Raw genomic sequence first — 26,484 nt, forward strand, 5'->3', positions numbered from 1 at the left:
AGAAATTGAAAATCTCTCAAATATTTCTGAAAATGGATCCGAGGAAGAAACTTATGCTACCTCAGAGTCTGATTAGGTACGTGGTGACTATTCTGCCTCAGATTCTAATGAAGTACCTGAGAATATTTCTGACCGTGTGGATGTAAACATCACTGCTTCCGACGAAGAAAGTTCTGATAACGCGGAAATATCTGAAGATGAGTCTGAAAGGAATGAATTGACTGCACAATGGAATATACCAAATACAAACTTTTGTGAGAAAAAAGAAATTCCTAAATACTAAATATTGATAAAGGATCTCGTTCTGTTCTAAAATTATTTCCGCGTAGTTTATTTATGTATATTGCTTCCTGCACAAACCAAAGAATAGCAGCACTTCTAAAAAAACACAAATATAAAATTAAACACGAAAAAAAAAACAGATATGTACGAAATGGTGACAGTGATTGGTTGTACTATGGTTATGTGATACAATAAAGTACCATCTATCCCACACTACTAGTCACAAAACGAATCGCTTTCGAATTCCCTCACAAAAAGTCTGTGCTATCTAAGTCCTACTATAATAATCTTTAAAGAAATGTTAATACATCAAAAACCTACTACATCTATGAAGTGGTTTCTTGTTTGAAACAAACTTTTGTAAAGGCGAGGACTGAGAGTTCCCAACAGTCCATCGATGAATCAGTTACAAAGTGCAAAGGAAGATCTGAGTTGAGTCTTTACCGTTATTAGAACCGATGATATCGCCAAAAAACAAAAAAGCACGTTTTATTTATTTTTTTTTGAGGTTATGTTTGGGTCTAGGGATCTAAAAAAATTTTAGATATAGAATAACATGGCATTTTTATTTTTCAATACCGCTGGGGGTATTTTTCACTATCTTTACACCACTCGTGTATTTGACAAGTTCGCCAATACTGGGGTACTTCGCAAGTACAGTAGATTTATTCGCCTCTCGGCGTCGGCTTTAAGTTTGTTTTTATTGTTTATTTTGTATCGATCGTGGATAGTTGCGTTGTCGTTGCAGCAGCGATTGTGGTATTGTGTGGCTGCATGAGAAGAATTGAAGCCAGTCATCGTTAATCAATTTTCTGTTTTATGTTATGAATGCCTAGGTTGCCATATAACTGGTTCATTTTCATAGACATCGAGAAATTCAAAAACCACTTCTTGAGACCACACCATTTCAAAATAAAACGATAGAATTAACAATATTAAAAACACAAACCACGCCCGCGCTACAGAAGCCAAACACAGAGTACTGCAGAAATGAATTGTAATTAAATCGGCAAGTAGTGGAAGCGCATTAAATTGTAATATTTTAAAGTATAGACTCTGCTGCTTCTTTTTGTACAATTACTTAAGCACCACCCTGTATACAAAAAGTTCACTTAAAGCGATAAAAAACTGGATCGACATGCAAAAGTTTTATTTTCAATTGATAATAAAGCTGACAACCTTTTAGTGGGTCAAGTAAAAGAACATACTTACTTTTCGACTTTCTTCTCATTGAACTCGTTTGCAAGACGTAGGTATATCTTATATTAATATCTAAGAAATCGCACTTTTTGAAAGAAATATAAATTGGGAGTAACATTGTCTTTGTTTGTTAAAAAAAAAAACAATCTTTATATAATATTTAACATGTTACCACTTGATTTCAAATGACGGTAAAATGTTTTTCAGATTTGTTTAGTAAACTGACTATAACTGTGTTACTAAATAATATCGAAATCTAATTACGAAGGAATTCATCTAAATATTAGACTGAAGAGGACAGAATAGGAAAGAATCTTGTCTCTCTGTCTGTAAATTTTATTAAACTACAAAACCATTAAAACGATCTAAAATAGAGTGCAAACAACATACCGAACCCAAAACTTAAAAAATAATAAGATGATTTAAAAATATGTAAAAATATTGTGGCTAAGAAGCAAAAGAAATTGTTTTGTGATTCAACTGACATATTTACCAATAATTATAGTAGAAAACAACTAATTAATTACGTTTCGTAAAACGTGACCTTGCCGTGGTTGTCATGTAAAAATAAACTGCGCGCCAAAATTAACGCACAATTTTAAAATTATATTGTTCTGAAGCTATTTTCTTGTGGCATTTTAAAGTAATTACTATTTAAATGGGAATAAGCCACAATTAAAGGTTAAAGTACGTTTATTGACGTTTCAATTTCCACTTCGGAAATCGTTCTTTCAACATTGTGAGAACGATTTCCGAAGTGGAAATTGAAACGTCAATAAACGTACTTTAATCTTTAAGCGTGGCTTATTCCCATTTAAATAGTAATTACTTTAAAATTATAATTTTAGTCGTAATCATGATACTATGACTAACAAGATAGGATCTTCCCGTAGCACAAAATCGGTCGTGTTCGCGCATGCCGTCATTGGAGATCAGATTTGAATTCTTGTTGAAGTTAAATGAGATTTTTATGCATTCTGTGATGAAATTATTTAATTAGCAAAATAATAATATTAAATAAAGGTTTAATAATTACAATAATCGTACACAAAAGGATATCTCCAAACTATTTAATAAAGATTATTTATTGACACATACAAAAACTGACATTACGAACGTGCAAGTCTCCAATTACGTCACGACTTATGCGCAATATCTTATCTTCTTAATCATAGTATCATGGTCGTAATGAACAAATTTTGTTTGTTCTTTAGTTCGTTAACGTTGCTTTTAAAACATCTGAAATAAAAAACTTTTTATTTTTTAGGAAAAATGTATTGCAATAAAACTACCTAATATCATAAATAAATGACGGAATTTAATTTTTTTCAAAAAATTGAAAAGTTTAATAAACATAAACTAGTAGCGAGTATTGCCTCCTCTGGCATTTAATACTGCTTGACAACAATCTCTTATGAGAATGAGAGATCTCATTCGTATTTCATCTTGTTGGTGCGTTAGGTAGTTGTCGTAGTCGTCTCCCTACGATGTCCCAAACATGTTCTATTGGGTTGAAGTCGGGACTTTCCGCAAGCCAAACCATGGCAGGAATCTCAACCTCCTGACGATACTGCTGGACAATTCTTGCAATATGTGGCCTGCATTATCTTCCATCCATCCATACAATGGCACTACAGCCCAAATCGGGCCTTGGTCTTCTTCAACAAGCTTCTCCAATCATCTCGATTTACCGCTGTTCTTTTCCATGAACGCGTTCCCAGGCAGTTCCTGGCATCCTCATCGACTTCGTCTTCCCATCTCTTTTTAGGTATTCCAACGTGCTCTGCCCACCGTAATCTCTGCAGTTTAGTATATTGTGCTAGAGTTGGCTCGCTTTATTGCTCTATTATACCTAATTCGCCAGTTGTTGTTTTCACTTATTGGGATGCTCTGAAGATGCTCTAGGAAGCGAAAGTACTTGGGCAAGATTTAATTAATAAAACTGTGCTCGATATCTGCCTTTATTTTATTAAAATTATTATGTCTGAATAGGTACCTATTCAGACCCCTGTCCTATTTTGCGTTGAGACCTCTCATTTTTTTTCAGGAGGCTGGGAGGTTTCACATTCCCAGAGCCGAATAGACTTGACATTCTACTAGAATATTTGGACCCTAATAATCAGTACGTTAAGATATATGATAGGATTGGTGTTGCAAGAGGTTCTTCATTGTCATACTCCCCAAATACATCAGCCGTCATTAGTATTAAAAAAAAATAACTATCCATTTGGAAAGAGCAATGGAATCATTACTGCTTCACAAACCATACAAGTTACATACATATACATACCACTTTACAACCCGTTATTCCTCAAACCACTTGGTTTTAACGTTCCACGTAAATATATAAAGACCATAATCCGACTATGCTTTACTAAAATAATGGCAAATAGTGCTATTGTTGCTATTATAATAAAGTTAAAGTAAATACAAATATTATATTAAAACGGTAATAATTATCAATTCCAAGGTCTTATTGATTATGATGGTTAAATGCACTAATTCTTTTGATAATTACAAATATTTTTAACTGGATTTCGTAATACTTTGTAGATACCAGAAGAATATGATAACATGCATTTATTATTACATATAATATACACCATCTTGTTTTTGGCGTATTTGTTACTGATAAGTCACATCGATACATCACTTCAATAGCGTAGCAAGTCCAAAATTAGAATATTTGAAGACCTTGGCGTGAAAAGGATGTATTATTATTATTATTATTATATTACAAATAAGGGCAGAGGAGCGAGCTCCTATTATGCCCAAAAATCAAAAATAAAAAAACATCCTTATAAAACTAATACCAATTATAAAGTCAAGTAAACATAAACAATTAAGTATATCATACAAAAGTTGAATGGTGAGACAGTAAATAAATAAATAAATAATGCTGTCAAAGAAAAAAAAAATCCTATAAATAAAATAAACCACTATCAAGTTTATTTTTAAAGATGTTAACACTAGTTACCGATATGGTGTCTTGATCCAAATTGTTCCAGATATTAAAGATTCTATTTGGCAAGAAGTTCACCCTGGACCTTGCAGTAGTTTGTTCCCTTTTCAATTTGTATCGATGGCCTCTTAATCTTTCGTCTTGATTCAAAGTGAATATGGTGCTTAGGTTCCCAAAGTTATGTTTTAAAATACGGAAGGACATAATTAGATCACCTCGAAGACGTCGCTGCTCGAATGTCGTAAGATGAGCCATGGATAATCTATCTTTATAGTTAGGTCTTACACGACCGTATGCCAGTCTTGTAGCTTTACGCTGAACATTTTCAAGTAGGATCTTATCGCGAATGAGATCTGGATTCCACACTGGTCCGGCAAACTCAAGAATAGGTCTAACGTATATCGAGTAAAGTTTACTAACAGAAGTTAGAGATATACGTGTAAAACATTTACGGATCAAAAACAGTTTCGAGTTTGCACGTTTACACACCGACACTATGTGATCAGACCAATTTAAGTCACTATTAATTATCACTCCGAGATCATTGTGGGAGGTTACCGAGTTTAAGGGATGTCCATTAATAAAGTACGGTAGTGATGGGTTATTTTTGCCGATATGTAAAACAACGCATTTTTCAATGTTAAGCGGAAGTAACCATTCTGAGGACCATTTGAATATTGCGTCAAGATCTTGTTGAAGAACATGTTGGTAAATAGTTGGATTCACATATAATTTTGTGTCATCAGCGTAAATGGAAACCTTACTGGATACGATGAGCGGAAGATCACTAGTGTAGACACAAAATAGTAGCGGTCCAAGTACTGATCCTTGTGGGACTCCACTCTTGACTGGCTTATCTAGTGAGTGGTCTTCCCCAACACGAACCCTGAAGTATCTATCGGATAGAAAATCTTCAATCCAAATGTTCAACTTTCCACGGATACCATAGTGATCCAATTTAGCTAGTAATCGACGTTTTGGAACACGGTCAAAAGCTTTGGAGAAGTCTAAGTAGACTACATCGACAGGATTCCGATTGTTTAAAGATAATGACCAATCATTCACACAATGACGTAAGTTTGTGATCGTTGAACGACCTTTGATAAAGCCATGCTGTTGGTGAGGGATGATATTTTCTTGAAGAAGAAACTCAGACATAGCTTCTGAAATAATCGATTCCATGACCTTGCCGACAATAGGAACCAGGCTGATTGGACGATAGTTATTGCAATCAAGTTTATTTCCTTTCTTGAATATAGGAGTAACCGAAGCCAATTTCCAGGACGAGGGGAGAGAACCTTGATTAAAAGAAGCATTCATTATAAGAGATATAGGGATGGCTACAGATTCTGCACATTGTTTGAGGAAAAAAGAGTCCGTCTAATCCAGGTGATGAATTATTTCGTAGTTTCCTTAAATGATGTTTAATTTCATCAGGTGTGAAAGATATATTGTCAAGAGTTTTAGACAAACGTGGGCACATTATTTGAGGAATGGTATCGTTAGGTTCATCTGTAAAAACCTGAGAAAAGAATAACGATAAACAATCCGAAGATTCGTTATTCGAAGAACATAAAGACCCGTCAGCTTTTTGAAGTAACGGTATGGAGACTTTAGAAGATAAAGATGTACGAATGTACCGATAAACTTTTTTACTATTACCACTAGCAATGATAGATTCTTCAAATTCTGTTCTTAACTTTAGCAAATATTGTTTGACTCGGTTAGAAAAATTACGGTGGGCGAGAAAATCATCAAGGGATCCAGTAAGTTTATATCTTCGCCAAAGCTTTCGCTTATGTCGAATTAAATGGGTAGCTGAGAGGTTAATCCAAGGTTTTAGTCGGTTTCTGTATAGCTGCCGTTCGGTTGTATAATCAGAAATTGTAGTAATAGCAGTATGAAGAAAAGAGTCCCACATTGACGATGGATCAGAGTGATTAAGAAAAATAGATTGCCAGTTTAACTGGGTAAAACTGAATTTACATTAAAGAAATCAGTAGTGGCATACGTTACGAAATTATTTTTGCAAGGCGGTGTTAAACTAAATTGAATTTGAGCAGTAATAAGTGAGTGGTCAGAAAGACCCATAGGAGAGGACACTTCAAGTGTAGAAATTAGTTGATCATCATTTGTGAAAAATAAGTCTAAAATTGAAGGATTATTGTTCGATCTAAACCTTGTAGGTTCAGTTATCAGTAATAAATTTGAGTTCATGACAAAGTTTCTAAACAAATTTTGGGAATTGATAGTATCAGTTTTGGAAATAATGGGCCAGCTTATGTCTGGAAAATTGAAATCTCCAACAACAATAAGATTTTCAAGAGATGATAATTCCTCAAGTTTGTTAATAAGCATATTGTCCTGAGTAAGTACTGTATCCGGAGGTCGGTATATGCAAACTATATTAAATATGAAAGAGTTATTAGTAATAAGTAAGTGGATAATTTCTATACCGGGTACGTCTATTGTTTTATTACTAATGGAAAAAGTATTGGTAATTTCATTTGCTAAATAGATGCATACTCCTCCCCCATGACGAGTACCTCTATCTCTACGAAATATAGTGAAATTATCAATGTTTACAAGAGCGTCGGGAATAGAAGATATATATGCCACATACAATTACTTTAGAGAAAATTAATCTTTGAAAATCATTTTAAATCCACAAAATCCAATTTAAGTGCAATTTATTTGATTTGAGGTACAAAAGATTACACTGGACATTGAGTATCTTACCAATAAAAAGAAATTGAAAAAAGCATCAATTTTGTTTTTTAAGATTTAATTGTTGAGAAAATTGTGGCTTGTATTCTTTTACATAAAAAAAATCTGAATTTAGTTTTCACTTGAAAGATATTCTTCATCTATATCTTCTACTGCCATTGTTTGTTGCTCAGCCTCTTGAATAACTAAATTTTTTGCACCAATTTCCAAGTAAAATTGGTGGTGAACTTCGGGTAGGTATGTATGGTAGCAAAAGCGATAAGTTTTGAAGTTTTTGAGGGTTTTATTGGTTCTGCATACTTTGCTGAAGACAGTCTGCCAAACATTGATTTCTGATGCCCCTTTTTCCAACATTTACATTCTTAAAAATTTCATTTAGGAAGTGTTTTACTTTCATTATATTTGGGCGTTCATTGTCAAATCTAAAAACACAAATTTTGGAGAAGAAAACATTTTCTTTTTCATCTGTTAACTTTTTTGTGGTTATAGTTTCTTCCAAAACTTTAATGAAAGGAAGTCTTATCTTTTTTATTCAAAAGGATTGGTTCTTTTACATTTCCTTACTGTATCAAACCAATCTGGTTCATATACTGAATTCATTTTGAATTCAGTATTGAATTCATTCATTCATTCATTCATTGAAGAGTATTTTTGTTTTATTTAACCGTAACCAACTTTTAAAATGATTCATTTTGTAACTAATTGCTTCCTTGTTTGACATATTACCCAAATACTTTTTATCGAACTGTATTGTTTGCTTTCCCCCGACTTTTGTGGACGTCCGTGATTTACGTTGCAACTTTCAATTGCATTATTTCTGTGTATAAATTTGTATAGATTTTTACATATTCGTATTACCGGTTGTATTCTTTCTAATATAAGCGAGTTCCAAGTTTAATTAATTAAAATATTCACATATATTTAACAGTACTCGTATCTACATTGTTTTTCTACAATCGCACAAAATTCATCAATTTGCCTGGGGAACATGATATAACAATTATAATTAAAATGTTATTATAATTAAAATGTTTTTTATTAACTTGAGTCATAAAAAACCAATACGCCGTTCTTTCTTGTACTTGTTGGAAAAAGTTAATTCAAAAATTTTCACGTTGAGGTATTCATTGGCGAATCTTTTAAAAAATTGGCTTTATGTCTGAGTAACTCATGCTAAGGCACCAAAAATGAGCAGAAAAGAACAAAAAAGCAGTGGTAATGGTCTATCTATTGACTACTTACTTGTATATTCATCACCATTTGGCATTCATAATATCGTTTTATTTTTTTAAATGTAAGCAAACTCTTCTCTCAGGTTCTACCGAGGAGGTATAAACTATAAAATTACTGAGCACCATATTAAAACTGATAATAAATGTTATAACAAATAAATTAATATAGTCTTACTACCAAGTCAACAACAAGAAGGGATCAGATAACGCAGGCCTTTTACGAATGCTGTGTTTAACCTCAGACAAATAAAAAACTGTAACCAATTTAAAGATGTCATAATCTCTTCTTCTTCTTTCAGTGCCATACCTATTGTCAGACGTAGGCTATCTCCATGACAATTTCATTGAATTGACCCCTATTGAATGCTGCTCGGAACAACTGCTTTACTCCTTTGTCTGGTTCAATATCGTATGTTTCGTAATCATGATAGTTTTTTACGGCCTATTAATTTTTTACTCTCCAACTTTCTTCTTCTTCTTCTAGTACCGACTCCACTAATGCAGGTTGGTTATAACTATTGCAAATTCGTTTCTATCTTGTGCTTTTCTCAAAAGCGTCTGTGTGTCCAGTCGCGAATGTTCTTCAGCCAAGATATTTGTCGTCTACCAGGACCCCTTTTTCCTTCGATTTTACCCTTCATAATCAACTGCAATAACTCGTACTTCTTATTTCTAAGTATGTGCCCCAAATATGCTGTCTTTCTTCTTTTAATGGTGGTCAAAAGTTGTCTGTCTCTTCCCATTCTGTGAAACACCATTTCGTTCGTAATATGATCGGTCCATGGTATTTTCAAAATTATTCTAAAAAGCCACATCTCAAAAGCTTCCAGCTTTCTCATTAAGTCAACATTACCAGTTTAAGCTTCGGCACCATAAAGAAGAATAGAGTAGATGTAAAATTTTACCATATGATATCGACTTACAAATTGAGATTTTGGTACTTAGAAACTTCCTCATCTTCAAAAAGGCTGCTCTTGATTGCTCTATTCTTGATTGAACTTCTGATTTCGGATTTAGATCTTCAGTAATCCAGTCTTTCAGCGATAATGACTCTTTCGTCGACATAACAAATGTTATTAATATTATCACCTTTTATTGATACCTTCTGTACAGTTTTCAAGGGCTTGTGTAAATAACTCTTTGGAGTATATCTTAAATAGTAATAATGAAAGTACACAGCCTTGTCTCACACCTTCTTTACTTATCTGTTGCGCATCCGTGCTATTTCCATCTAATGTTACCACAGCTTGTTGGTCCAACAACGATTTCTCACTATGTCAATATCATTTTTGTCGAGTCCTTTTCGCTTTAGATCTTCCATGAGAACGTTATGTTTGCTTTGTCGAACGCTTTCACATAGTCTATAAATGCGACGAAAAGATCTTTTTGTTGGTCTTCATGATAATCTAAGGATTATTTTCAATAATCTGTATTTAGTGCCGTTTCTTATTATATGTCTGTCATTATATGAAAGAAAGAGAAGTGATGCGTATATGTTACGAGCAATGCCCGAAATTGGACAATCCTAGCATTGTACGGAAAATCTTGTCCACTTCTAGAATTGTACCCCTGTATTGTACAATCTCCGAAATAGACCTAATCGTCGGACTTTGTATAAAAGAATTGCTGTACAATGTTCGAATTTCAATAAATAGCCATGCGTCAAAGTTTGGGAGTATGACAGATATAGATTCATATCGATTTTTACGATTATTCCCCATTTGTTAGTAAAGACAAACAAACATCAATGAGGTTATAAATCCATAACTAATTAGGGCTTCTGACTTCTGAATTGTAGGATTAAATTATTTTAAATTATCATACACATCTCTTAAAAATCTGAAATGTTTCACTAACAATTATCACTCTATTGTAGAACAATTTCTTCTTATTATTTATATTTTAGTTTGACACAGCATTTTATCACATTGTTCGAAAAAGAACAACTCTATATATAAATAGAGAATATAAAAATATCAAATAATTAACAAGAAGTGTTCGATTTTTGATTTGGTGTGTCGCTTGTTATAATAATCGATTCGAATCGATGAGCGTTTCGATAATCATTTTTAGTTTTGATCATTTCTGACATTGTTCAGTTTGGTGGTACAATGCTAGAAGTGGACAATAATTTCCGTACAATGCTAGGATTGTCCAATTTCGGGCTTTGCTCGTAACATATACATCACTTTCTTCGTAGTACAGTCCCGTTGGTTATCTTGTCCGTCCGTGATATCCTTAGGATTCTTCTGTATCCAGTGAGTGTCCAGGATTCAACTCCGTAGTATAATATCGAGAAGATATAACATCGTAAAAGCCTTACTTTTATCTTCAGATTAAGGTTGTGGCTTTTAAAGTGTTTGGCCATGTTGTTGAATGCATTCCTAGCCTTCTCTATTCTACATTTTACTTCTTGTGATTTATCCCAGTGTTCGTTTACTATTGTTACAAGATATGTGAACTGTTTTACACGGTTCACTGATGTACTCTTGATAAGCAGTTGGACGTCTCTAATTTTATTTTTGCTGATGACCATAAATTTAGTTTTTGATATGTTTACTTGTAGTCCAAATCTGTCACTTACTTTATTTACTTTGTTTATTAGTTGCTGTAAACTGTTTAAACTGTCTGCAAAAATAACGGTGTCGTCTGCATAGCGGATGTTGTTTAGGCGTTCTCCATTTAAAAGGATTACTTGTTCACATTTTTCCAATGCTTCACTAAATATTTCCTCTGAATATAGGTTGAATAATATAGGTGAAAGTATACATCCTTGTCTATTGTCTAACGCTTTGCAGAATCTGGATCGCTTCCGTCGGATCATCTCCAAGATTTGTTCTTATCTTGGCTGATTGGTTCCAATATAAATTTTGTATTATACTTCCGACTCCATTTTCATATTTACCATTTAAATTAAAAAGCTTCTAGTTAATCAATACTTAACGAAGACCACGTTGCTCAAATCAGTAGCTTAATTGGGGGCGGATATGAATATAGATGATAGAAAATTGCAGATCAAAGACAGATAGATAAACGATAGATAATAATTAGATAACAAAATATCACAATTTGACAAAGAAAAATGAGAAGCACAGAATACAGCTAATTAGCAGCAAAGACTTACCTTTTCGTGTAATTATTGTAGTACAAGATGTCTGTATGGTGAAGTAGTAAGATATGCCTGTATGGTGAAACAGTGGGTCGACTAAATCTGGGGTAGGCTTTATGCCCTATTAATCCTGCTATCTCAGGATCTTATCTTTGGGGTACGCAGAGTCAGAATATACGTATAACTTGTTCCTTACATCTTTATTGGTGACACACTTTGTACAATTTATAATTAATTATTTGTATAGTACTTAATTGAAGATCTAATGCCATTTACTTAGATCCGCAGGGTGATATCGTTGACTACGCGTAACTAAGATTACATCTGTTTAATTACAAAGTACCGACCAACTAAACTACATTACGAGTATTGAGTGACCAGATTCCTGTCTGTTGTATAGCATAAAGGTTCTATTACACATCAACTCGTTACTAGGCCAGGTATGTTGATACAAACTGCTGAATCTACAAGGTTACTCTAAAGTGTAGCGAAAATGCTATGAAACAATGCACGCGTGGTATCCAATACGTGTGCTCTAGTTTTCTATTGAAAACAAATATTTATTGCAAAATAATATTTTTGATACTTCTATTTTTTTTGAATTACTATATTTATCTCAGTATTTGTAAGATACGTCTTTTACTACTTGAATACTACACCTGGGTTCGTGTCAGGATTCTTAAGAGATATGCCCGTATTTGTGTAAACAAAAGGGTAGGGATTTGCAGTTAGACGCGTTAGAACGGTCCAATATCTCTAGTCACAGGCCTTAGCGCAATAATAAATTAAATGAACTTGTGGAGTTATTAATTTTGAGTGGAACGTCTATGCAAACTTTTATAATTTATTTAGGGGGTACCAATTTGTTTTGAGAAATTTAAAGATAAAAAATTAGCGATTAAATAAGGTCATTAAAAATATTAAGAATGATAGAATTAAAATATTTTTAAAGAAGCACTAAATACTTTTCCAAACATTGTTTATAAAAGAATTCCCTTATTATGGAATTGACAAATCAATGTAAATGAATGCAAATGTATACGTACTATATTATCTTTTAAGGCGTTTTTTTTCAATTATCTCGGGAACCGCTTACTAAAAAAACTGGAGGATACGTCTGAATTAATTCTCTAAGTGAGGGCTTTTATTTAAGCCATACCTTGACCTTGACGGTGTCCCTATATCATTCTATGTTTAGATACATTATTGATTTGTAAGCCAAGAAGAAATAATATTAATTATGCTTTTTTTTCTAGGGAGAGTCTCTAACAACTGGATATGGTAACCCCATTGGACAATTCTCTTCTTTAAGCGTCGGACCCAGAGGTCCCATTTTATTCCAAGATCAAATTCTAGTCGATGAGCTTTCCCACTTTAACAGGGAAAGAATTCCCGAACGAGTAGTCCACGCTAAAGGAGCTGGTGCTTTCGGATATTTTGAAGTTACTAATGATATCACAAAGTAGGTGACTTTTTACGGAAAATAAGAGCGAAAATTAAACTCATCTTTTCGAGGAAATTTGCATACTTAAGATTATTACAAATTAAGATTATTATACAAAAAATAAATCATTTCGAAGGGTTTATCTTTGGTATTTGTTAGAATAAAGTTTAATTCATTTATCATCATCATCATCAGTTGGCGCTACAGCCCTTCGTGAGCCTTGGCCTGCTTCAAAATATTCTTCCATCCTTCCCTATCGAGTGTCTGTCTTCTCCAGCCCCTCACTCCAATCTCCCTCAGATCTTCCTGTACATCGTCCAGATATCTGAGTTTAGGTTGCCCCCTTCTTCTTCTTCCGACCGGCCTGTTTAGCATAGTTATTTTAGTGGGATTACTCTCATCCATCCGCATAACGTGGCCCACCCACCTTAGGCGGTTTATTTTGATGGTCTTCACAATATCTGCATCACCAAAAAGAGTTCATCTCTTTTCAGATGAACTATCAGTAGATAGTTGAAAGTTATATCACCTTCTCCATAGACCCTGTTCGTTTACTCCACCATATATGGTCCTCAATACTTTTCTTTCAAAATATAATTCATTTATATACGCTTAAAAAACACTTTGGAACATGAAATGAGGATTCTAAAACCTTTTTTTTTATTTAATACTAGCTGAATCCGGTCAAGGTGTTAATAGCGACTTTAGCATTTCCAATATCTAACAACTGCTAATTAACTGCAATAAGGACTCCATTACCTCTTGAGAATGAAATTTAATTTTATTCTATTTTACTCTATTTTATTTTTGTTTAGTTTTTTATGTTATTTTACTTCATTTAATTTTATAAACACTTTCTGAATTATCATTAAATTTAAAATCTACCCATCTCCTATCTTCCCATCTGATATGTTAAACCTTCATCGTTATTATTTGGAGCCGCAATACCAATCTCAGGTATGTCGTTATACCAGTCTATCAAAACTGACATTTATTTTGTTAATCATAGCTTCCTTTGTTAATCATGGTACTGCGCCATCTATTAGTTATATTGAGATTTAAAATTACAGAAAACATAAAAACTGGTTTTTACATCTTTCCCTGCAATTTTTTGAAAATTATGTTACACAAACCTTCTCCTGATAATAACAAACACAACAAAAAAAGAAGTTATGTGTAGAAACGTAAATGCGTAAAAAGTTCTGAAGTTATGCGCGTACAAACAGTTTCTGTCTTTCTTTTTCCTGTTCAGAAAATTACCAGTTAGAAACAACACATGGTCAATACTTTCTAATCTCATCCTTACTCATTATTAAAAAAAAAATGGTAATTTACCTCCCGCGATTTTAAGTGATGGAATTTCTTAACCTGTGATAAAAAGCATGTTCTGCTTTTAAGGGTTAGAAAAAAGCACTAAAAAAGATTTCAAAGTGGCATGGGACACTCAGTAGCGCCGTATGTTGGGAATTCAATTTATAAAAAAAAATTTAAATTTAAAATTGTACAACTTGACTATGCAAAGTGCAGAGGACTTCGTGTTATAGCTTCTGCAGGTATAATAGACTGTACGGCAGAGTATTACGAGATAAGATAGAAAGTCCGCTTGAGGACTGGGAGGAACAGAGTTGCTTTAGGCCTGAAAGATCATGTGTTGATCTTATTTTTTGTATGAAACAATTAATGGAGAAGGCATTTATACATGGGCCTGTATCTACTGTTCTGGTTTTTGTTCTAAAACCCTTTCCGTATTTCCTATGAATACTATATCATCAGCATATATTTTGATCACATCTTGGATTTTGAACTAGTGCCCCATTCGTAAAGTTACCCAGATTTGGTTCGCAGCGACTCTCATTTGATTCCAAACTTGAAAAAAATAGTTCCAATTCGGTAATTCTTTCAGTAGTAGTAATAGTAGTAGTAGTAGTAGTAGTATTTGGATAATTCTTCTGAAAATAGCTTTTACAGTGCGGTGAAAATACTTTCAACACTTTATATTAAAATACTGTATGATTTTTTTTAGATACACAGCAGCAAAAATATTTTCTTCCATCGGCAAGAAGACCCCCCTCGCTATTCGTTTCTCGACTGTCGGTGGTGAGTCTGGATCAGCAGACACAGTAAGAGATCCCAGAGGTTTCGCAATTAAATTCTACACCGAGGAAGGCATATGGGATTTGGCAGGAAACAACACTCCCATCTTCTTTATTAGAGACCCCATCTTCTTCCCTAGTTTTATCCGCACTCAAAAGAGAAATCCACAGACCCATCTTAAAGACCCCGACATGTTCTGGGACTTCATGTCTTTGAGGCCTGAGACTATGCACCAATTGTTATTCTTGTTCTCAGACAGAGGTAAATATTTCTTTTTTTATGTGTTACTTTACTTTATAATGAGAGCAGTGTAATAGTCGAACTATTTTATTTCAGGTATTCCTGATGGATACAGACATATGAACGGATATGGATCTCACACCTTCAAGTTTGTCAACAAAGAAGGTCAGGTACATTTCTGTAAATTCCACCACAAAACCGACCAAGGAATACAAAATCTCGATGTCAATAAAGCTTCAGACTTATCTGCATCAGACCCTGATTACAGTAAGTAATTTTTCTGTTAAAAGCTTAAGAATATTATTTTTTCCACATAAATAGAGATTCTTGATAAAATTAGCATTTTTAAAAATTTCATTATTATGTTAATAAAGAAAATTAATTTACTATTTAAAAATTTATTTTGTTCATAATTATCTCTTCAATTTACCTCGTAAATCCAAATATTTTAATAACATTATTTTACTTCTACTTGTCTCCGACATTTGATCGTGAGACCTTTGTACCTAACCTTGCCCTCGCGTTAAACCATAGACATATCATACAAATAGACTGAGTGGTGCAATACAGTCGCATTCCACCCGTGCGACAGAGAAAACTGACGCACAGCAGTCCCTGCATCTTTTTTTAATTTGCCAGGATTATCGCCTACCTGACCTAAATGATTTTTAGTTCCAAAATATGGTCCCCAATAACTATTTAAAACAAAGTGGCAGTACTGGTGGAGAAATATACGTATTTGCAGGGACAGCCAAACATGCGAAATCCAAAGACGAATTACTTTAGCGTGGGCAGCCTTTGGAAAACTGCGAGACACACTTAGGGCCAACATACCAATTAACCTCAAAAGAAAAGTATTTGACCAGTATCATGACCTATGGGGCGGAAACTGTGACTCTAACCAAGACTACGACTTCGAAATTGAGAGTGGCACAGAGACGAATGGAACGATATATACTGGGAGTGACGTTGCGGGACCCAATAAGAAACGAAGATCTGCGAAGAAGGACCAGTATTGCTGATGTGGAACGCATAGCGGAACTTAAATGGAATTGGGCAGGCCATGTAGCGAGATTGCATGACTCACGATGGACGAGTAAAATTACACATTGGAGGCCAAGAGCAGACAAACTTAGTAGAGGAAGACCACCTACACGTTGGGCTGACGACATCAGGCGTATCACGAAAAATTGGCAACAAAGAGCACAAAATCGTAAAGAATGGAGGAGTTTAAGGGAGGCCTATGTCCAGCAGTGGACGTGATAAATGAAGGCCGGATGATGATGATGATGACCTAAATGACCAATAATAAGGTCCCATGGTCGATAAACCCGGCCCATTAGGAAGACATGCAGGGACTGTTTTGCGTCATTTTTCTCTCTCGCGCTGTGGGAACGCGACTTTATGGCAGCAGACAATCTATTTGTATTATATATCTATGCGTTAAACGCCACCAAGAAGTCAGGTGGTCTAGAAATATCCATCAACGTTTCGCCTTAAATTGCATCCCACCCCCCACTGATCTTTTGGAGGTTCAACGTATTGTCCCTATGATGTTTCTTTTTTTGCAGGATTCCATTTTGGTCTCCTGCGTGGAAGTAATGTCTCAAGCTTTAATTTATTAGTCTTCCTAGCCTATTGAATGGATTTCTCTCTTCTAGCTCTAGGAGTTGGTACTAGCTCTTCCAGTGTATTCTACTAAATTCCTCTTTGGACTCTGTATCAATCTTGAGACTCATATGTAGTTCTCAATCGGCTCGATGCTTGAACTCCAGGATTGCTTAGCTCTCCACATTCTTCTTCTTCTTATTGAGTCGTCTCCTTTAGAAGGTTGGCAATCCAAATTGATACACTAAAGATTTCTGCGGATCAAATCCCAAAACCGGATAGGTTTTTCAGCCATGAGTTCTGGCGTCTTCCTGCTAATTTGAGTAATTCTTTTTGTTTACTCATGCGCCGAAGTACCTCATAGTTGTTAACTTTTTGTGCCCATGGCATCTGTATTTTATCTGACAATCCTCAGCACCCATCTGTATATATACATCTCAAAGGCATCTATTATTTTCTGTTTTAATGTTCATTGTCCCACTTTTACAGTTTAACTACCGCATTTATTAAATTTTGTAGTTCTTGTGCGCTGTTTTATAGACCTGACAAAGGCTTTCGATGGTATTTAAGTCCAAGACGCCTTACACCTACTGTATAAAAGAAACATACCAATTAATATTATATAAACCATCGAAAACATTTACTTCCATAATCGAATACAGGAAAAGATAAACGGAAAACTAACACAGTGTATACCAGTAAAAAGCGGAGTCAGACAGGGTGACTTGTTAAGCCCGCTTCTCTTTAATATAATAATGGACGAAATAATACAAGCAGTACGTAAAGGTCATGGTTACAGAATGGGGAACAAAGAAATCCAAATATTATGTTATGCAGACGACGCAGCATTAATCGCCGAGACAGAAGACGAACTCCAAAGATTAACACGCATTTTCAATACAACAGCCAAGAAATACAATATGATAATATCAGCAGAAAAAACGAAATGTATGACAACATCTCAATACCCACTACGATGTAAAATCGAAATTGATGGGAAAATAATAAAGCAGGAAGCAAGGTTTACATATCTGGGAATACATATAACTAGTTACGGATATATTGAAGAAGAAGTACAACAAAGGTTAAAAGCAAGTAAAGCGGCGGGATCTCTTAATGACACAATCTGGGAGAACAAACACCTAAGACAAGACACAAAAACAAGAATCTATAAAGCAGCAATTAGACCTATATTAACATACACGGCGGAGACAAGACCTGACACATCTAAAACGAGATTACTACTAGAAACAACAGAGATGAAAATACTTCGACGAATGTCAGGGAAAAGTCTGTTGGATAGGGAGAGAAGCGAAAACATAATAAGAGCATGCAATATAGAAGACATAAATGGATGGGTGACAAAACGGGAACAGAAGTGGAACAAACACATTAGTAGAATGGCAGAGGATAGGATAATACGATTTTAGAAAGTCACCAAATGGACGAATAAGTATTGACATACCAAGAAAAAGATGGTGCGATAATTTAAACACTTTAGGAGGCTAATATTGAAGAAGAAACAGGCTTTAAAGCCTACATACAAGAAGAAGAAGAAAAAGTTCAATATTATTTATGTGCAATAGTTCACAAGAATGGTTGTTGTTATATAATTTTCCAATCAGTACAACCAAATGATGATCATCGTCTTTTCCATATAATGGTATTTATTTTGTTACCAAATTAAAAAGTTTTGCTGTAGTCAAAGGAAAAATGTGTTGTAATATTAAATTATCTTTATTTTTTATGGTACATATATTTTACTTAAAATTAATTGCGGCAATCTGCATTTAAACCATATCATAATACCGTCAATATCTTGTTTTTTTTATTTATTTTTATACTGAGATAAAATAATTTATATTTTCTAAAGTTAATGTACTGTAAAACATGCTAATCTTTTTTAAAACCATTATATTATCGTTGCTAAGTTACTTAGCTAAATACTTTCAATTTTTTACCTTATCTCATTGTGCTAATTAATGTAAAGTAGTAATACTTCACAAACACAAACATTTAATAGTATTTGACATAGATAAAATAATTTTGATGCAATGATGTGACCCTAGAATTGAACAGGCGAAGGATAATAAGAACAAAATTACGACTATTAATACGGCGTATAAAAGAAAAACAGTTTAAACCTCTTTTAAAATTGTTCTCTTTTGATTTGAGTTGAAGGATTAAAAGTTGTAACGTAATTTCTAATTTGTTGCATGCGGTTTGTAACCATCGACTCTTCATCTAGAATGAAGAGACATGGGCAATGACGACCCGAGATGAAGAGTTACTGCGAGTCTTTGAAAGAAAAGTATTGAGGACCATATATGGCGGAGTAAACGAACAGGGTCTGTGGAGAAGGCGATATAACTTTGAACTCTATAGACTTTTTGGTGATGCAGATATTGTGAAGACCATCAAAATAAACCGCCTAAGGTGGGTGGGCCACGTTATGCGGATGGATGAGGGGCATTGGATGCGGATGGATGAGGATGGATGCGGATGGATGAGGGGATGTCATTTATAAATATAACGAAAAGTAGAGGACGTAATACTGAACCTTGTGGTACTCCACATACAATGCTTTTGTGACTAGAGTTGGTATCATTTGCTCTAACTAGTTGTTTCCTATTTCTCAAGTAAGATTGGAGCCAATTCAAAGAAATACTTCGAGTTCCGTAGAAATTTAGTTTTTTTTATCAAAATGTTGTGATTTACACAACCAAAAGCTTTGGCATAGTCACAAAAAATAGTGGCAGTGTAAAGATTATTATTTGGTGCTTGGTAGTCCTCATGTAGTACCGAAAACCTAGCATCACGGGTATATTTATTAGATAAAAAGCCGAACTCACTTTGTGATAAAATATTGTTTTCAACGAGAAAGGACATGAATCAGGCTTTTGTGTCTCTCAATAAGGCAATAGGTCTATAGTTGCAGACATTCGATTTTTTACCACCCTTATGAAGAGGAATAATAATAGCTGTCTTTAGGCACTCTGGAAATATACTTGTCTTTTGCAACATTTTTAGAGCTTCCCAGACGATTTTGATAGTACATTTTTTTAGCTGTTTTAGATAGGTTTCTCTGGACTTGGTGATACATTCAGTGACAAAGACGTTGGTAGTAAATTTCTTTATGTACAGTAGTGAACGCATATTCTTGCCTGATATGCGGATACCTTTGGTAGTCTAGGGTTTTGACTTAATTGTAATTAAATTATTGAAAATACAGACAAGCCTATCTAAAAATCACTGAAATTATAGTCCACGTCTACAGAAGGAAAATGCCACCCAGAAGTTGAGCATGCATTTTGATATTTACGAAAGTTCTGAGCAGAAAAAATTCTACCTGAACGTCGGGTTTTCGAGGAAGGTTTGTTGAGAGTGTTACACTTGGTATATACTGCTTCATGATTAGATAGTCCTACATTAATATTCATAGAGCATACATCAAGGGGTGAGAAATCTGAGACCATAATCAATTATGGTAGATATTGTTTTAGTAATTCCTGTAGAAGAATTAACGTGCATTATGAAACCATACGATTCGAATATATTGACCAAGGATAGTTGGGTAGCACAAGCAACAGCGTAATTAATATTTAAATTACCGCGTATAATTTTTCTGCTTTTTTTTTGGGCAGGTCATCTAACAAATTTAGCAGGTTCTGAAAGAAAAAAGAAAGAATTAGAAAAGTAGAAAGAATTAAGGTGCCCCCATAGCTGATCTTAGATGTTAGATGATCATACCTAGCAATTGTGGTATATTTTTCTACAAAAAAGGCTCAGACTTCAAGCCAGTGCATTGTAACCGCAACTATAAGGGGAAATCCTAATTCCTCTAAAAACAAAAATATTTCATATCTACATATCTTATAGAACGAATATTAGTTAGATCCAGGCTAAAGTTGTCATCACTAAAATAATTTGAGGTTTCTAGTCCCTCAAAACACGCACTATGCACTAGTTAAATTATATAGTTCTTTTCACAGTGTACCATTAATCTGTGCATTTAGTCCGAGGATTGGTCTGAGATCCTAAGATTGTCTCTTGAGTTTATGATGTCTGCTCCCAGTAATAACAATTGTGGCTGTTCACTGGATTTGGGTCGTGATGAGAAACAAACCATTGCTTGTGATAGCTGTAAACTACATTTCACTTGGTAGAAAAATGTTGTAGATTGTCGACTTCTGAAACAGAGCTGTTTTATCGCAGAAACGGTTACTAATGGTGTTTCTTTGTACTACATGTAGGGACGCATTTTAAAAGTGTTAAAAGACAATAACACTAAGAATACATCCAGTGCTGTTTACTATGAAGTCCAGGAACGCATAGAAAGATCTCATAGTGTTATGATTTACAATATTCCTGAATGCAACTCAACCAATATCAAGGACCGTATTGATTATGCCAGGAATAAGTAAGTGAGATTTTTAATAGACTTGGTTTGCAGCAGAATGAAGCTACTATAAGTCAAGTTATACGAGTAGGCAAACCCTCAAGTCAGAATAGACCAACCAAAGTAATATGTAATGATGTCACAGTTAAATTTGCGCTTATATCCGGAGGTAAACTTCGTGGAACCACATTCAAGATCTCCAAGGACCAGACAAGAATGGAACAAGATGCGTACAAGGCTGATAAAGAGAAATTAATGGAAAGAACATCTGCTGGGAGATTAACTTGATTATTCGTTACCTTAGTGACGGTGGTGGTAGCTAATCAAAAAACAACGAATCTCTACCCCAGTAACTGTATACTACCAAAATCTACGTGGTCTACATACTAAACTTCTTGATCTCCTTAAAAGTATTTCATGCTCTCTTGTGATATAAGTACTTTAGTCGAAATTTAGTCGAAAGTAACTTAAACAACAGCGTAATGGATAGTGAATTAAAGTGTAAAGCTTTTAACATTTATATGAGTGATAGAAACGGTAGAACGAGTAAGAAATTAAGTGGAGGTGGAGTTCTAATATTCATTAATAACAATTATCAATCTCAGTTTATTTCTATTATTGAAGATCCCATAGAACAGCTCTACATTCTTCCTTAAATGCCTCGTGAGTCTTATATCCAACACTTCCACTCCGCTGAAAATATTTTTCAGCTGTTATTTAAGTTAATATCCATATATTTGGTGACTACAATTTACCGAACGCATTATGGTCTAATGATGAGCGTGGCATATTTTTTCATTGTTCAGGAGGAGATCCAGCTGTGAATGTTGCTCAATCACTTTTTTCCAGCGGAAGGGAACTGAATGTTGTAAAAACAAGTGATCCTCTACTGAACTCAAGTCTACATCATATTGCCTATGAATTTTGTTTAACAATCTCAAATATATCTAATTCATTAAGACTAGTTTATGAGGAATTTTTTTATTATTTTAAAAATGGCAATTACACCTTTTTGGACTCTATTAATTGGCAGGATTGCTTTGACTCACAATGATATTAATGCTTCAACTAATATGTTCTATGAAATTCTTTTACTAAGAATCTTCTACTTTATATCTCTGAAGAGATACAGAACATCAACTTTTTCTAAATGGTTTTCCCAAGAAGTTAGAATTTTGACATGTGAGAAAAGATATGCTCACTCATGGTACATGAAATATCGTACCGGTACCAATTATAATAAATTTTCTCTTCTTAGGACAAAATGCAAACGTTTGTCTGATATATGCTTTAATCAATATATTCCAGGTATCCATACTCGCTTGAAAGACAATCCTAAATCATTTTGGAAATATGTTAATGATAAACGTTCTAGGCACAGTGTACCAAACGCTATGTTTTATCAGGTTGCTTCTAATGGGCAAGAAATTGCTAATTTTGTTGAAGGACTTCTTTCAACCTGTCTATACCCCTTAGGTTAATAACCGTCAGATTCCCAATATCCCCATCAATAACAATATTGGCACAAATTATAATATTTCTGAAATCGCTTTCATTGATATTTTTGATTGCATAAGTTCTCTTCCAAATAAGGTTACCTCTGGACCTGATGGTTTTCCAAATTTTCTTTTAAAAAACTGTATTTCTACTGTTACCATGCCATTGCATACTTTAAATAATGATAACTCATTATAGTCATCTTTATTTCCTGAAGTGTAGAAGGAGATTTTTTTTCTACCGATACTCAAATGGGATCAGAAAGAAATCATTGACAATTTATTATCGAAGTATATACATTCAATCTGCAATACATAAATTATTCGATAGCTAAACGGCTATCTTGGTTGTGCAGTGAACTTATCTCAGAGTTTCAGCATGGTTTTTGTGCAAAAAAAATCTACAGCTACTAATTTAGTTTGTTATCAGTCTGGGATTATGAATGCTATTTATACATATGAATGCTATTTATACCGATTTCGGTAAAGCATTTGATCGTGTTGATCATCAAATTTTTATTGCAAAATTGCTTTCTGTGGGATTTCATGTGCAGTTTGTTGAATGGATAAAAAATTCGTTGTCAGGTCGTAGTAAAAGAGTTAAGGTTGCTGGTAATATTTCAGAGTCAATAATGGTCACCTCAGGGGTACCGCAGTGAGGACACACATCACCTATTTTTTTTTTTTTTTTTTCAACATATTTGTTAATGCTATTTTGAGCTGTTTTTTAAGCAGTCGGTGTTTACTGTTTGCTGATGCCTTGAAGTTGTGGAGGTTTATAGAAGATTTTAGAGATCAGTTGTCTTTACAAGCTGATCTTGATCTTTTATACAATAGGAGTAGTAGGAATGGTCTTCATTTGAATGTTAATAAGTGTTGTTATATCAGTTTTACCCGAAAAGTGAATAGAATGGTACAACTTATTTCATTGATGAGCAACCTCTTCCATTAAAGACTTAGGAGTTACTTTAGATGAAATGCTTTATTTGGTGGAGCATATTAACTTAATATCTATAAAGGCTTCTAAATTACTTTGGTTTGTCACAATAAATTGTAAGTATGTTTCTATTAATGCAACTAGATTAGTGTATTGTTGACTTGTAAGATCCATCTTGGAATATTCCTGTGTAGTTTGGTCACGCTACTTTCAATGTCATGACACGTTAGAGGTTGTCCAACATAGGTTCTTGAAACACTGTGCATTTAGAACAACTACTAGGATTACCATTAATTAGGCGATATATTTCAGACACTGCGTTTATTTTTAAAATTATAATTAGTCATATTGATTGCCCTTACCCGCTGAATGAAATCTGATTTAATGATCCATATTTAGGTTTGCGCCATATAACTACTTTTAATGTCCCCCTTCATCGAACATCATATGGTAGTAACAATACGTTAACAGATATATGGGATTGCAGAGTAACAGAGATGTACACCTATTTAACACCAGTTTGAATCAACTTGAGAGGTCTTTTGTACTTTCATAAGTTTATTATTTCTGTATTATTGTATTTTACGGTTATTGGGGTTATCCCGGTAATAAAATAATAAATATCTATAGGCCACAGATGGACTCAGCCTGAATAAAATGAGTATCTTGGGTAAAACCAGGTGTAATAATAGATGGTTGAAGCATAGCGCTGGACCTGTTACCTGCCTTTTAAACCGTGGGCTTAAGAGATAGCAGGCTACCCTGCTATAATCAAAATAAAACATAAAGCCGCACTAGCGGAAGACTGTTATTATTATCCTTCACTGTAAACTCTTTCTGCCAGTAAGCAATTTTTATATGGTTCTGAAACCATTTGCCTGTGGCAGTTCTATATCATCTACTATCGTATTTTATGTACCTTCACTATTTTCAATTAAAATTGTGGTTGATTTCCAATAAATACACTATATAATATGAAATTTTTATTCTTCTTCTTCTTCTTCTCGTGCCACTCCTAGCGGAGATTGGAAATCATCATGGCCACTGCGACTTTGTTAGCAGCGCGCCTAAAAAGTTCAATCGAACTACACCCGAACCATTCACGTAGATTACGAAGCCACGATATTTTTCTTCTTCCCACACTTCTTTTGCCCTTAATTTTGCCCTGCATGATATTTCTTAAAAGTTCGTACTTTTCACCTCTCACAATGTGCCCCAAGTATTCCATCTTTCTGGTTTTTATCTCATTTAGAATTTCGCATCTTTTGTCTAAAGTTTGGAGTACTTGCGTGTTAGTGACGCGGTCCATCCATAATATTCTGAGAATGCGCCTATAGCACCACATCTCGAAAGCTTCGATGTTTTTTGTGGTCAACTGTTTTAGTGTCCAAGCCTCTACTCCATACAACAGGGTAGAAAAGACATAACACCGCAGCATTCGTATTCGTAACTTTATATTGATATCACGATTGCAAAAGAGTTTGCAATTGATTGCACGATTGCACAAATTTTTATTGCATTCACGTAATATCCAACTTATATTGATATGTTCTAAATATAAAAAATCACTTGCATTAACAATGTTGTTATCTTATGAAAGTAAATCTCTTATAAACAAACATTTTGATAATATAATCGACCTTTAAAATGCCAGTTAATATTATATCAGACATAGATAATTTAAATCTTGCCGTTAAAATTATTAAAATAATAAAATAAATATTATTCCCAAAGCACTGATTATATATACTTACCTAAGTTAATTATATAGAGTTTCTTTTCCTTCTTTGTGATGACTACGGGAACTGAATCCATTTGCCAGTTATATAGAGTTGGCCACTCAAAAGAGTCCACCATGATATTTGTTAATATTCACTGGATTTTGTGAAAATGGGAACATCTTTTAACGGTGTTGATATCTGTCATTTGTCGACCCCCTCTCTTCCAGTACAACAAACCTTTAATTTTAAATAGGGAATATATCATGTGTGGCAGATCATTAGACAGACATTTCGTCGTAACCCACTGTGTTCTGCTAGTGTCAATTTCAGGAGTTTCCCGTCACGTCGAAAAGTACATTAAAAGGTAATTTGCAACATTAGTATGAAACTTTATTAAATGTATCGTAAATAACATAAACTAAATAAAAACAGTTGAATCATCACCCATTATCATTCAACTAAATGTTCAAAATGATTTCCACCAATGTCCATACAATTATAAACTCGTTCGAAAATATGATGAATATTTTGAAGCATTTAAAGGGTTACTACACTACATTCATGCATTATTAGTCGTCTTAGTTCTTCCAATGAAGCAGGAATGGTGTTATAAATCTTGCTTTTTAAATAACCCCATAGGAAGAAATGCAGGTAAGTTAAATCGGGGGATCTGGCTGGCCATTCAATACAACCTAGGTATTTTAGGATACCTAGGGTTGGGTATGTAAGACTTGTTCCTAACGCCATCGATTTCTAATTTACATTGAGTTGCTTCTTTACTAATTACTATTATTTTGGTTTTATGAGTTGAGATCGTCATAGTTAGCTATTGGAGGTTATAAGATTAATTATAACTTAATAAATATGTACTTACTCTATTAAATCGAACACTAAGGAAATGTTTAGTCGTGATAATAATTATTTTGGAAAAAAACTATTAACGTCAAGACACCAAAATGAACGTAAAATTTAAATAACTATGACGAATTGAATAAGAACACCGGTTTGTGTCTGGATGCAAAGGATGGGTCTA

General features: G+C 34.1%; 1 protein-coding gene across 1 annotated transcript in view; it reads left to right on the forward strand.

Annotated features, from left to right (window-relative positions):
* Positions 1-26,484, forward strand: part of Cat (Catalase) — a 61,639-nt gene that overhangs the window by 25,946 nt on the left and 9,209 nt on the right. Inside the window, exons 2-4 of the mRNA XM_072543900.1 lie at positions 12,769-12,974; positions 14,980-15,311; positions 15,387-15,557. Coding sequence (XP_072400001.1) covers positions 12,769-12,974; positions 14,980-15,311; positions 15,387-15,557 — 709 coding nt within the window. The remainder of the gene's footprint in view (positions 1-12,768; positions 12,975-14,979; positions 15,312-15,386; positions 15,558-26,484) is intronic.

Source organism: Diabrotica undecimpunctata, chromosome 9 (assembly GCF_040954645.1).
Source record: "Diabrotica undecimpunctata isolate CICGRU chromosome 9, icDiaUnde3, whole genome shotgun sequence".
Lineage (NCBI taxonomy): Eukaryota > Metazoa > Arthropoda > Insecta > Coleoptera > Chrysomelidae > Diabrotica > Diabrotica undecimpunctata.